Genomic DNA, 15,065 nt, shown 5'->3' on the forward strand with positions numbered 1-15,065 from the left:
CAAAAAACAATCACTAAATGTGTGGCCAAATGTTTGTCGACAATAATAATGTGTGGGGTATCAAACATACCTTTGTTTTGGACTACAACTGGCTGTTAGGATGGTGCAGTGAAGGGAGTCTATAATCCTGTTAGTGTTGCACCTGAGTTGAAATGGCTAATCCTGTTTAAACTCACAACACAGCCCAGGTAATCTTCCTGTGGCCTGATCAGCAGCTGGCTCGTTCACAGCGCTAAAGGTGAGACATCAATCCGTGATCACACCTGTGCTGGGATTAGCCATCTCATAGCAAAATAACGTACAGTATACACCGTGGAAATGTGCAAGATTAGTACTTCTCTAGCTTTTGTCAATGGGTTTTTATGCAACGCTTCTTTTCTGCACAAATCTGGACTAAACACTGATTACTGAAGCCGAATCTGCAATTTATTTCCAAAAATAAATAAATAAATGTGTAAATAAATGACAAGCAATTGTCTCTTGTAATGCAGCCTTAGCCTCCATGTCCCTGTGTATGCTTAAACATGAAACAATTGTTCGAAACCACAAAGCACTTCTTGAGAAAGAAATCTTAATATTTAGCAATATTATAAAATAAATTCCAGAGAGAACATCTTTTTTTTTTTTTTTTACACCTTTTTTTATATATATTTAATTGAGTTCCATCAAAACTCCAAGTATGTATTTCCAAGAGTTATATTAAAAACACATGGGCCAAAGGTACCATATCACCGCAGGCTTGTGAGAATTCAATTTTTGCTTTGCCTGTCACAGTAACCTACATTTGGAGGCAGCCGAGGCATTTTTGAGGCTGTTTCGGGCATTTGCTGTGCCGCCCGCACACAGCTCAATCATCCTACCCATCATGCACCATAAAAAGGCCGAACCCCTCTCTCTCTCTCTCTCTCTCTCTCTCTCTCTCTCTCTCTCTCTCTCTCTCTCTCTCTCTCTCTCTCTCTCTCTCTCTCTCTCTCTCTCCCTTTCACAATGCAAGCAGAGAAAACTAACTGATCTTCACTGTAACAAACATACAGGTGTAAAAGTTCTCTCTTTGGGAAGGAACGTCTATTGTATTTTTACACAGCATAACACACAAAGGCAGGTATAGTATATGGCAGATGTCAAGTGGGCCATAAAAAAGTGGAACACTTTGCATTTCCTATAAATGTGGATCTGTAGAGATTTCAAGTTAAATATTATAACATTCTTGTGCACTACTTTTTCTCAAGCTGTGAAAATTATTTAATCATATTTTTACTACAACGTACAAAATTTACTACAAACACAGCAATAATTCACTATAGAATATGGTATAAAAAAATGTGTATGCCTGTATAGAATCATACAATGAAAATATGCATTCACTGGAGGAAAATGGATGACAACTATAAAGACATTCTGCACAATGACTTGTAAATGTGTGGTTGGCAAATAAGCTCACAGTTATTTTATAATTTTTTTATTAATGATCAATTCTATCTGCAGACTCCTAGCATAATCGTATGGCAAAACCCTGTCATCAAAGGACTTCTAAAATTCCACCCTTTTTTTTTTTTTTTTTTTTCGGCGGCGTGATTGTCTTTGTGCTGGGGGGCGAAAAAGGGGTTCAGAGACCGACCTACTTGTCCACTCCAGCTTCTGGCTAAGGCTATGAGAAAACAACAGTTTGTCACAAAAAGCAACTTCTGAAAATATTATATCCCTTTTGAGCAGCCAAAACTAAACGAAAAGCACTACACAACATTGTGAAAGGTCTAAATATATTCAAACAGCCAAAAACACTTATTATTTTTTAGCTGCATATCTGTACTTGTAATGTGAAAAAAAGTTAATTGCCACCACACAAACACATTACTACAGAAGCCCTGAACGGCCATGGATAATATTTATTTTCTGTCTTGTTGTGTGGTGATCACAAGTTAATTTTCTTGTGATCTCGAGATAACGAAAGTTGTTCTCTCGTGATCACGAGTTTCATTCTGAAATACTGCACTGCACCCGGAGTCTACTGTTGCTGTAGCAATGAACACAAAATTCACGCGCATCTGATCAACGGATAATAAACAGTGCACTGGATCTTTCAGCAAAATCTTTGCTTCGCTTAATAAACATTTTATTTGTGTAATTAACATGTTTAAATGATCAAAAGAGCAGGGGGACTGCCTTCAGAAGGATGGCAGATTATTGTGTAACTATTCTAAAAATCGTTTAGTTTCGATTCAGCCCATTTTATTTTCCTCATTTGTTTGAGATTACATTAACGTTACATCATTTGTTTGTTATTATTGTATCCTGTAGGATAGGCTTTGACTGGTATCATGTGCGTTCTTTCTAGCCTTTATTCCAATTAAAAAGAGGTGCAGTAGCCTACTCCATATTTCTACAAACAAACAAACAAACGTTTAATCCAGTTGATAATACAATCTCAGGATTCTGTTTGAGAAGCGTTATGTATGTGTGTGGTTTGCTACAAAGAAATGTACAAAATACAATAGTTTTAACAATAGATATACATTACATCACTGAATAAAATTATAGGCTGCTACACAGCTTTACTTAGGCTCACATTTCTTATCAATGGGCTTGAGAGACACAATGTAGCAAACTAACAGAGGCTGATTAAAATGGCATCTTAAAGATGCGCAAAGGTGCAAATAGAATACAGTGACATCAAAATGAGTTAAACAGTAAGTTTAGTATCACACCGAACGCTATTGCTATAGCAAACTAAATCACATTAAACCATTTAACATTAGTTAAATTAATTACTTAATGCACACAGTACTGCACAAACTATAGCAATCACGAAAGGTCTTCAACGCGTTCAATCTGGGCCAATATAACACGGTAAGGTGGATAGGCTAAACCGCACCGCATCAGTTAGTTGGTTCTATACTGCCACCTGTTGGGACAAAACAACTTTTGTTTTCTAGAGATCACGAGAAAATTATGTCGTTATCACGAGAAAACAACTTTTGTAATCTCGAGATCACAAGAAAATTAACTCGTGATCACGAGAAAACAACTTTTGTTATCTTGAGATCACGAGAAAATTAACTTGTGCTCACGACATAAAAAAATATATTATCCATGGCCGTTCAGGGCTTCCGTACATTACCATTACAAAAATACTATACAGGTGTAATAAAATTAATGTAGGAATTTCTTAATTCTGAGTATAATGAAATTAATAAATAATAAATTACCCCAACAAAAGGATTAAACCTGAATACCGTAATATAATAATATATCCATAAATCTATGTACATTCTACAACGCACACATTTATTGACATTACAGACAGTTGGTTACATTTGACAATATACAGTGTCACTCTGTATCTAAAAATATTGTAAATAATATTTTTTTTTAATAAAAGATTCAGAACACCAACAGAAACTATTATTTATGATGTTTCATTTATTTATTTAAGTCTTTAGCAATGCATATTACCACTAATAATATTTTTTTATATATAAAAAAAATTATAGATATAGAAAATGTACAAAATATCTTCATGGAACATGATCTTTACTTAATGATTTTTGCATAAAAATAAAATCGATAATTTTGACCCATACAATGTATTGTTGGCTATTTCCACAAATATATCCGTGCAACTTGTTCCATGGTCCAGGGTCACATATTGGATTTTAAGTTTTAATTTCTATTTAACATTTATGCTATTAATTTATAACAAACATGTTATTGCTCAAATTAAAGTTATTTTTAGAAGTACTGCCTAATTTAGATTTCTAAGTAAATGCTGAGCAGGCTCTCTCAGTGGTAAGCATAGCTACAGAGTTGTCAATCCGCATGGATTTGCAGTGCACGGAGAGCATGCTTGAGGTGATACAGCCATTTAAAAACTGTCCCACTGCATTTAAAAACTGTCCCACTAACCCTGGCAGTGGGCGTACAGCAGGTATTTAGGGTAAGGGTCGGCCATTTTCCCTTATGGATTGGTCCCAATCCCTGCTCTGCCAACACCTTTTCTGCATAAGAGGGCTATTCTCTGGTTCTGCGAGAATGACAGGTTTGACATATCTGCAGTTCTAGAGAGAAAAATCCCAGATGACTAAGGAGGCAATGCTCCACTTCTCACATGCTTTCCTATTCTTTTCCTTTAGAAATGTTGAGTTATTTGAAGGTCAAGACCTACTGAGATGTGTGGGCAGCTCCTCCCTCTCACTTAAAGACAGAACCATGTGTTCAGTGGCTTTACTCCCCATTGACGAAAAGAAGACATTTGCAAAGTAAAAACAGGTTAATCAACTAAACACTTCAGCACTAATTAGGCAACAGGGAGATGGTCACATGCAAAACAGACAAAATAAAATATTTTTCAGATCATATAGACCTAAAAGTCAAATAAAAGTGATGGCTCCAACATCAGGAATCATATTCTCTAAAAATTACAGAAAAGACACATGGTATTATTCTATTTTATTAATAATGATATTTATAATTTAGTAAAATATTCAGGTAATGTTTTTCGTGTCACAATATATATCGCTGAGCCACTTTGTAAGTGGAAAATTTCATGTCAAATTATCTTGTCCATTTATTTGAATGTATAATTAAAAGAACTATATTGTAGAGACAAAATATAAAAAATGTTATACACTGCGAAATATAATTGAGGATTCGGCAGAGATCAGGATTAGTTCAGATTAAACTCACATGCGTTCCACACGAAAAGAAGTTTTATTTTATAAATACCTTTTTGGTACATTTCATTGCAGCCTATGCGGTTCCAATTGTTTAGTCCACCCCCACAAAAAAAATAAAAATAAAAAATGAGCACAGTCATTTTGCCAATTATCACTGTGCTAATACTTAATAACTCAGTGCAGAAGAGTAAAAAGTTTAACATTATTAAAAAAATCTAATTTAAATAATAATTTGGAAAAGGCACAGAATAGTACCGAAGACGGCACTGCTCTATATAGACTGAATACATCGTATGATAATCTGATTATCTAATAAATTTATGAAGCAAAATCCAAGTAATAATGTTTTTGAGGATTGGTTGACAAATGATTATATCATTTCTTTCTCAGGATGTGCACTATACGTTTACCCTGTTAACACTGAATAAACTTTTTTTATTATTATTCGGCACTTGCCATTTACATGGTACTGTTAAATTTTTCCGATAATTTTCTTTCTACACCTATATAATGCTTATAGTGCATGACTTTCATTTTCAGTTATAGCGCCGATGAATAATATCAGGTTTAAAGCGTTATAAAATAGGCTTCCGTAAAACAAATCTGTACAAACAATTACACAAATTAGTGGAGACATAAAATTACCCTCCATTTCTTGGCAGAGAGCGTATTTCCGAATAAAACTTACTCAAGGAGAGAAATGAGGAGTTTGTTGGATGGACATAATGAGCCGACTGTATGTGGGTCAACAGCACTAAACCACAGTTCCAGCCGAATTAAGACAGCACAATTTGTTTAATGAGCGATGCCTGGTGCTTTGAATTAGTTTTTCAGGAAATGTGATTATATATATATATATATATATATATATATATATATATATATATATATATATATATATATATATATATATATAATAAATGTAAAATCTCACAAACATGAAATCAGCGTGATTAATATTTAAAAAATAAATTAACTTAAAAGCTCATTTGGTCCACAATAAAAGAAAGAAAGAGAAAGTGGATTGGTGATAAAGAGAGCATCTCACTTCGCTTAAAAACAATCCCGTCTAAGGGAGGGCTTTCTGGCACTCTGTGTCTCATAAATACTGTAAACTAAATGAGAAAGGCCTTGGTCCTGAGAGAGAGGAGTGTCCTGAGCTAACTTGACCGAGAACCCAATAGCACCTGGATAAAAGCACGACAAGAAGATATTAAAACAAACACCTAGTCCTTTAGATTTGTTATTTAAGCCAAAGCCAGCATGCAACGGTGCTTTGAAATCATCTGTTTTCTCTTCCGTCAGGGGAAAGATCCACCCATGAACATGCACCTACCTCAAACCAAGTTTGAGCTCCCTGGATGCACGTGACTGCCAATGTGCTACGTGAATGTGGGTCAGGCATTAAAATTTATGAGTAATACAGAAGGCATGGTGACGTTGTGATTGGGGCTGTTGCTGGGTATAAAAAAAGACAAAAATAAAATGCCACACAAAGAGTTGAGGACGCAGGGGTGATAAGGTGCCCTGTAAGGTCCTGAGAATGAATTCTGGTTTGTCCACCGCAGAGAACAAGCGTGAAAATGAACTGTCATGGCGCCTGCACAGAAAGCATTTTGGCTGCGGCATGCTTTCTAAAAAACAGCTTTGAAAATCCTAACAGAGTGATTTCAAACTTGTGAAAGCAGGTGGAAAAAAAACAATATACATTGCAACAAAACAATTAAAGATACTAAATTACAGTTTAAATATATAAATATAATTTATAACAATACGGGTAATTTTGCACCTAAACGTAAACATGTAAACTATAAATCTATATCTCCAGCTTTAAAATACAAACATGCATTTATAAACCCTCTGTGCAGTTTGTCTTTCTTGTCTGTTTGTGCACTAAAGTGTTTTGAGTTGTTTGAAAAGAATGCCACATCTGTGCAAATGTTCAGGTACGAGCCGTCATTTTGTCGCAGGGTGGGGGGCAGGACAGTGCAGATAATGGCGGAGAGGGTTATGTTACTCCTGCAATACAAATTTAGAGAAGAAGCACAACCGTTCCCACCATTCAGTGACTGATGTTTTATTACCAACCTGCGGTATTGTAACTTTGATTAATGCTGAAAATGGAATATGGCGAGTCATTGAGTCATTTTATTTAACGAAACTTTGAACCTAGATTACTGATTACAAAATTTCTCTTTCATAGTCGTTTTTTGTAGAAACCACGCAGCGACTTTAATCTTTAATTACATGTTGGAGCCTTTTGATGCAATATGGCGCTAGACCATTTGCATTATTCACTGCCGACAAGGGCTCGATTCCCTTTTTGGTCCATGTATTTAGGGAAAAAAGATCTCATGAAACATTCTGTCATTGATAATCATTAGCAGATGAATCTGAAGTCCAGCGGTAAACAGCACTAACAGAATGGAAGCATTATAGCTATAACAACCGCTGACCTATAGACCTCAGTAACTGAATTTCTTCCTACAGTTCCCCAACAGAAGTAGCCCGTAATCTCATAGCACCAGTGAGGCTGCGTGACTCCATGCACCCATCTTAAAAGATGCACTGTTGTTTTAGCAAGTGGACACAGCTGACTGCCATTCCCACTGTAATCTGATTTCCAACTAACGAATTCACTGTGCCCGGAGCGCTGTCAGTTTAAGTGCTTTCCCTCACTGTAGTAACTGCGTATTAATGGACGAGGGTCGTTGGGAAAAAACAATGATTATATTTATACACTTTAATGGATAAGTTAATTTGATTAAACCACCGAACAAAACGGCGATCTCATGCTAAAGTTGCAATAAGTCACGGGATGGACGGCAATTTGGTTGTTGGAATGGGTTTTCTCTCAAAGTGTTTTCCTACAAAGAGGCAAAATTGTTCCCTCAACCCACAGGACTGCAGGTCACAGTCCTAGCAGAAGAAACACTCGGTCATGCATTGTGAAATTTGAGGTATTTCTGTCTGGATGAAAGTAGACGGTAAATTGCCACCCTCCAGCTGCCAGAAATGAATTATAAACACACATACGGAAGGAACGCACAAACAAAGGTGGAAGCTGACTGAACTCTAAGTGCTGCTTAAAACAGAAAAATCAATTAATGTCAGGCACAATAAACTGGGCGCTGGGTGTATATGACTAGAAAGATAAAATAGATTAAAATTCAGCACTATATTTTGCTAACATAATTCAAGAACACGTCTGAAAAACTTTACCATGCCGATAATTTGTCACAACAAAACAAAATGTAAGTAAATTTAGCACCTACATTTTTTTCACCACTAAGCTAGATAATTATGAAAATGGTAACTAAATTATAACGGTCGATAATATACTAATAGTTTCAAAATGCTGCCCCAGGTTATAAACCTCAAAATGTTATTATTAGTAATAAAATGAAATTAAAAATGAAAAAACCCTATTTCTTGTTAGTTTTTATAGTATGCCTGAATTAACCCCATACTCCATTTTTTGTCTTCGTCTTGCACCATATTCCAGAGGCAAGTGTGAGGGTTCACAAAATGGCGGACAAATCTGTAAACTGGGGCAGGATGTGGTGCAATGCCACCTACAGGAGCTTAAGTTTGACACGAGCATCCAAGGTCAAGCTTGAAGTCATTAATTTCAAACATTCCAATCACAATAGAGGTTAATGACCCTAAGAGACTAAAATCCATGTGGATTCAGACATTCCTATCTGTGTCTTGCCCTCATACAGAAGTCCTCTGACACTAGGCATCCCTCATAACCTTGAGGAACCAATTACACTATGCCAAAAATTGAGAAAGTAAAATAAAACCATACAAAGAAATGTTTCCCTACAAGATTCATGGGTGAATTAACAAAAAATCTTGTTCAGATTTCATAACAGGATGTTTATGAGTTGCTTATAAAAATCGCAATTTTGATTCATTATGAAAAAAAAACAATTCATTGCTAAATAAATTGAATTAAAATATATAATTTCATTAATTATTCAAAATAATTATTACACATTGTTATTATTATTATTATTATTATTATTATTATTATTATTATTATTATTATTATTATTAAATAATGACTCTTTGCTTCAAAAAAAAATCTAAAAGTGCCAAAATACAAAAATAAAATACAAATTTCAACGCTTCGCAAAACATCCAAAATAGCACATAACGTGTAGTTATCTGCTGTTCAGAAATGAAAGTCTTATTTCTAAGTCCAATGGCTTAAAAACTAAATTATATATCCACAAGCATTCACTGTTACTGTTTAGCTGCTCCACTCAAAAATTTAAATAACAAAGATTACTCTTCGGACCTGAACAGCTCCATTCTGAAACGGTCCGAAAGTGCTGCATGATGGTGTCCCCTACGTGGAAACTAACTTTTCACCCTAACTGCTCTTTATAAGTCCCCAGACTCCTCGTAGACCTCACCGTAAAGCCACAAGGGTTAAATCGACACCTCAGGGCTTAACTCATACAGAGCAGAAATGTATTTCAGTGTATTTATTTATGTTCTGATTGGGGTCATTTAGCACAAGTCATTTCAGTCTCACACTTCTAATTGAGCCACACAACAGACTGAAACAGTCGAGGCCTGACTCAAACCACACCAGACAGCACCGCACGCTTTTATGGTGGCGTGCTAAAAAACCACAGCTCACAATGAGCCCGCAAACTCTAATTTCAGTTTTCCAGGGTTTCAAACAGCCAAGTCAAATCCATACGATGCCTATCTGCTCTGTGTTTCTGACAATCCAACCTGGAAGAACTGATACATCTCGTAGAGCTACAGGCCGACCAGTAAAATCAATAGTATGGGTTAAAAACTCTGCAGCCTAATAATAGAGATGCCTTTTCCCTGAGCTCCCTCTCTCTCTCACACACACACACACAGAGGGAAGACCCATCTCAGTTTAGCTGAACAAACATTTCACTGCTCTGACATAGCACAGCAGACACAAACACACACAACTTACAGGTGGAAAAATAGAGAGGAAAAAATCCAGATCTGCGGTAATCAGAGATTTAATTATTGGAATTTATGGGCGCATGGAATACGGGACAGAATTTATTTATTTCTTTCTCCTTTCTATAGCAAAAAAGAGTACATTTACGTTTTAAAGGCTTAAACTATGTGCACTTTTTAACTATGTAAACTTTTATACACTGCATTTTTTCCTTTAAGATTAACTGATAAATTTAGATAAAAATTATCTTCTCTTTGTCCTTGTTAACTTCCTTCCAATCTATTGTTTTTCATAAAACCATTTCAATACAAACCTTCTTACAAAAGACAAAAAGCAACAATTCCCAGCACAAACTACAAATCTACAGCTAAAAAAAGAAAAGAAATGTATACATTCTTCACAGAACTGATGAGAACAAACATATGTGGACTTTTCAGTAATTACTTATATTGGTTAAAACTGTGGCGTGTAATGTATAAGTTTGACTGTGTGGTTACACAAAGCTCTGTCCTCTGCCAAAAAACAGCCTTTGAGAGCGGTCTGATGAGGGGTGCTGGGGTGTTCGGAGAGGGGGGCTTCATCTTAGACTATTTAAACCATATGGTGATATGAAACGAAAAGTCTACAGTACTGATCCAACTCAGGACCATCTTTAAAAGATTGAATACGAAATAACAGTCTCCTCAAAAGCTATCAGACAGGATATCAGACTATGCATTCATTAGCATATTTTTGGTGATTATTAACCCCGCACCCCAACGACACACAATGTAACAGTACACAGCCCTCAGTAACTCATAACAGACACCAAGTGTCAAACAGTAAGCGTGCAATAAATGAGGCCATAAAGTTACAATATGCTCATAGAGAGGCTGATTTTGTGAGAAGCCCTATAAGTACTTTCAAATGGAACACACAAGTTGTTAAAACATTGCCCAAGGGAGGCCTTTTTGTGTGCATTTTAAAATCTTGGTTTTATCTTGGTTTTATGAGTGAAATCGCACTCAAATGGAAGACTCTTGAGTGTCCTTTAAGGTTTGGGACTGATTTACATGAATTCACCCAAAAAAAATGTTTTTTATATATATTTATATATATATATATAGTGATTATTCAAAAGGAGGCTTTTTCAACAACTTCTGAATTGTTCAATCTATATTAAAATATTTATCACACATCTTAGATTTATGATTTGAGTATATGGCTTGAGCAACCTTCGAGTGACGGTCTGACGGTAATGATTTTTTTCAGTTTGTTTTGTTTTGTTTTGTTTTGTTTTGTTTTTGGAGAAAAGTTTATACAAAAAAAAAGATATCACCTTTTTATTGATATAACTTTTTTTAGAAAACAAATTAGTTTTTTTCAAAATTGTTCAACGTGACGGTAATGATAGCAGTATTGCAGCATTGTATATTTGACATATGAAATAAAATTACAAATTGTACAAACAAATACCAAAATGTTATATTAAAAATATGCTTTAAGTTAGGTAAAGTACAAAGTAAAATGTATTTTATTATGTCTAGATAGAAGACGAGCCAACATTGTGTTTAAATGTTTTAAATGTTGCATTTGCAATTATTTCTATATTTCAAATTAGGGAAAAGTCATTAAAAATAAAAATGTTGGACACTAGAATACTGTAATAATGTTGGTTTGTAAAAAGTTTTTTTTTTTTTTCTAGAAAAAGTCAGAAAAGTTTCCCAAATTAAAAAGTCACCCATATGTTGTATATTTATGTAAATAATTTTATATTAAATATGTTTAAATAAAAGGCCAAAATTAAAATTTAAAAAACACCAAAATGGAAACCTTCCAAACCACTCTGGCCTGACTGTAGTTTTGGTAACTCTGGTAAAACCTGCCAGCCATGACTCTACAATAGCAGTTAAAACTTGACTCACACTTTCTTTCAGTGTTGGTGTACTGGGGTGTTTCTTACCTGGGATTCGTGCTGTTCCAGTACACAGCATACCGGTCTGAAATGATCTTACTGTCATCCGCACACACGGTGACCCAAAACAGGAAGACGACCATGAAAAGTGTCAACTCCATCTGATACGCAATAGAGTTCTTGTCCATGATGTCAGTTAACAAGGAGACAATACAAGCTCAGTTAATAATAGACGCGTTTAAGGAGAACGAACATGTGTGTGAGAGTCTTATTCAAACGCATCACATTCTTCTGCGAAGGAATAAAAGAAAAGTCAAATCTCAGTGGATGAACTTGTCGCGGAGGATCCATGCAGCATCTCGACCTCCATAGCTTGAGATGTTTCCATGACGATTGGTGAAAGAGAAGAACTGCTTGTGAAACTACAATACTGCTTGCTTTTCACATCCATTCTTTCTTCCAGTTGCTTTAAAAAACTTTTTTTCAGACTCGTAAAAAGTGTCCAGATAGTTACCATCCATTCAGGCGAACGTGCACGCTCTAAAATCCTGCTGGTACTCCACACATGCGCGTGGTCCGTGCGTCTCCTCTCTGTAACTAACTGACCGAGTCGGTCTTCTTCTTTATCACTAGTCAATGAGAGTAAAAAGTAGCGAACAGTTCAGTGTCGAACTGCCGTTTGAAAGTTATCTTGGTTGCGGTCTCGTGGCGCGCTCACAAACGCGATGCTGAACCCACACACGCCGCATCACGCGCAAAGTTGATGGTGTGACGCTTTAAATGTCGCTTCTGCGCGCGAACAACTTGCTGCTCCTCACAGACCATCGCTCTCACAAGTGTGAAATGACATTTTTCTCTCTTTCCTACCTAAATACGATCGGTCCTGCCTCCACTGCGCGCTGTCTCTCTCTCAGCACATGTCTCAGTCTCCTCGCTGTCTGTCCTCGACTGCGGGGCGGAGCTGCTCGGGAAGAGGGACCGCCTGGAACTACACACTGAAACTTTGGAGATATTGCCCATTAAGAAGGCCATTAAATGAAATTAAACTTAATTACAGCTCACATTAGATTAAAAAAAATGATAATAGCAAGAGTGTGTGAAGTGTTTAAATGTAGTTGTTTCAAATCGGAGCAAAATAAATGTAAAACTGTTTGTAAATTTGCGGTAAAAACAAAAGGCCAGCTGTGCTTACCATCTCTTTACTGTACAAATCCAGGGACAATATTACAAACATTACGGTATGTTATACCTCACCATAGGCCTTCAAATTTACAAACTATATTTTTCTTTTAAAATTATAAGTATAATGTAGGCTATTAGTATAGCCTAAATGAGTGGACGTATGGAGCCGTAATATATATATATATATATATATATATATATATATATATATATATATATATATATATATATATATACGTGTGTGTGTGTGTGTGTGTGTGTGTGTGTGTGTGTGTGTGTGTGTGTGTGTGTGTGTGTAGGGTAACACTTTACAGTGTCCTTGTAACGTTACTTAGTAAAAGTACTTAGTAAAAAGTAAATTAAATTTAAGTAAAGTAAATTATGCATAATTACATGCAACTAACCCCCAGAACCATATCCTATCCTAGAAGGTAGCTAATTAATATTACTCAGAACTTAAATATATAATTATACCTTGAAACAAATAGCAACCAAATTATATATATATATATATATATATATATATATATATATATATATATATATATATATATATATATATATATATATATATATATATATATATATATATATACTCACCGGATTCACTCAACGGATTATTAGGAACACCATACTAATACTGTGTTTGACCCACTTTCGCCTTCAGAACAGCCTTAATTCTACATGGCATTGATTCAACAAGGTGCTGAAAGTATTCTTTAGAAATGTTGGCCCATATTGATAGGATAGCATCTTGCAGTTGATGGAGATTTGTGGGATGCACATCCAGGGCACAAAGCTCCCATTCCACTACATCCTAAATATGCTCTATTGGGTTGAGATCTGATGACTGTGGGGGCCATTTTACTACAGTGAACTCATTTTCATGTTCAAATAACCAATTTGAAATGATTCGAGCTTCGTGACATGGTGCATTATCCTGCTGGAAGTAGCAATCCGAGGATGGGTATATGGTGGTCATAAAGGGATGGACATGGTCAAAAACAATGCTTAGGTAGGCCATGGCATTTAAATGATGCCCAAATGGCACAAAGGGGCCTAAAGTGTGCCAAGAAAACATCCCCCACACCATTACACCGCCACCACTAGCCTGCACAGTGGTAACAAGGCATGATGGATCCATGTTCTCATTCTGTTTATGCCAAATTCTGACTCTGCCATCTGAATCTCTCAACAGAAATTGAGACTCATCAGACCAGGCAACAGTTTTCCAGTCTTCATCTGTCCAATTTTGGAGAGCTTGTGCATTGTACCCTCTTTTTCCTATTTGTAGTGGAGATGAGTGGTACCCGGTGGGGTCTTCTGCTGTTGTAGCCCGTCCGCCTTAAGGTTGTGCGTGTTGTGGCTTCACAAATGCTTTGCTTGGCCATAATGAGTGGTTATTTCAGTCAAAGTTGCTCTTCTATCAGTTTGAATCAGTCTGCCCATTCTCCTCTGACCTCTAGCATAAACAAGGCATTTTTGCCCACAGGACTGCCGCATACTGGATGTTTTTCCCTTTTCACACCATTCTTTGTAAACCCTAGAAATGGTTGTGTGTGAAAATCTCAGTAACTGAGCAGATGAAATACTCAGACCGGCCCCGTCTAGCACCAACAACCATGCCACACTCAAAATTGCTTAAATCACTTTTCTTTCCCATTCTGACATTCAGTTTGGAGTTCGGGAGATTGTCTTGATCAGGACCACACCCCTAAATGCATTGAAGCAACTTCTATGTAATTGGTTGATTAGATAAGTGCATTACTGAGAAATTGCACAGGTGTTCCTAATATATATATATATATATATATATATATATATATATATATATATATATATATATATATATATATATATATATATATATATATATATAAAATAACATACATGTATTATGTTATTATGAATGTATTATTTAAAAAATGTAACATATATAAAAAGGACCCTGATATGAGCTGCAGTTCTTTATGGCACAAATGTAAAACATGATCTTGGAAAAACATTCCTTTAAAATAAACATAGTCCTTATCCCTAAACCTAATAAATATAAAACAAATTGGAGGGAAATTGTAGGTTGATAGCGCAAGCCTAAAACTAAATAAAAACCTAAAAAATAGATTGGTTTATAGGAATGCAGGTCGAGGACAAAATAAGGAAGCTGATCCTACATGATCGTTACCCAGGTTAAATCATCAAATGAGAGAAGAGAGAGGGATGGTGCTTGCTGCTGTGTTTAATGTTAAACTGCTAGAGACGGATGTGCAGAGAGAGCGAGAGAGAGCGCGAGAGAGCGTGAGAGAGAGAGAGAGAGAGAGAGAGAGAGAGAGAGAGAGAGAGAGAGAGAGAGAGAGAG

The 15,065-nt window shown here is 35.9% G+C and overlaps 1 protein-coding gene across 1 annotated transcript in view; it reads right to left on the bottom strand.

Moving 5' to 3' along the window:
* LOC137058802 (ephrin-A2-like) overlaps positions 1-12,469 on the bottom strand; it is a 166,240-nt gene extending 153,771 nt beyond the window's left edge. The window contains exon 1 of the mRNA XM_067432290.1: positions 11,576-12,469. Coding sequence (XP_067288391.1) covers positions 11,576-11,715 — 140 coding nt within the window. The 5' untranslated portion in view covers positions 11,716-12,469. The remainder of the gene's footprint in view (positions 1-11,575) is intronic.
* Positions 12,470-15,065: the final 2,596 nt, after the last annotated feature.

The sequence above is a fragment of the Pseudorasbora parva genome, chromosome 22 (genome assembly GCF_024679245.1).
Source record: "Pseudorasbora parva isolate DD20220531a chromosome 22, ASM2467924v1, whole genome shotgun sequence".
Classification (NCBI taxonomy): Eukaryota; Metazoa; Chordata; class Actinopteri; order Cypriniformes; family Gobionidae; genus Pseudorasbora; species Pseudorasbora parva.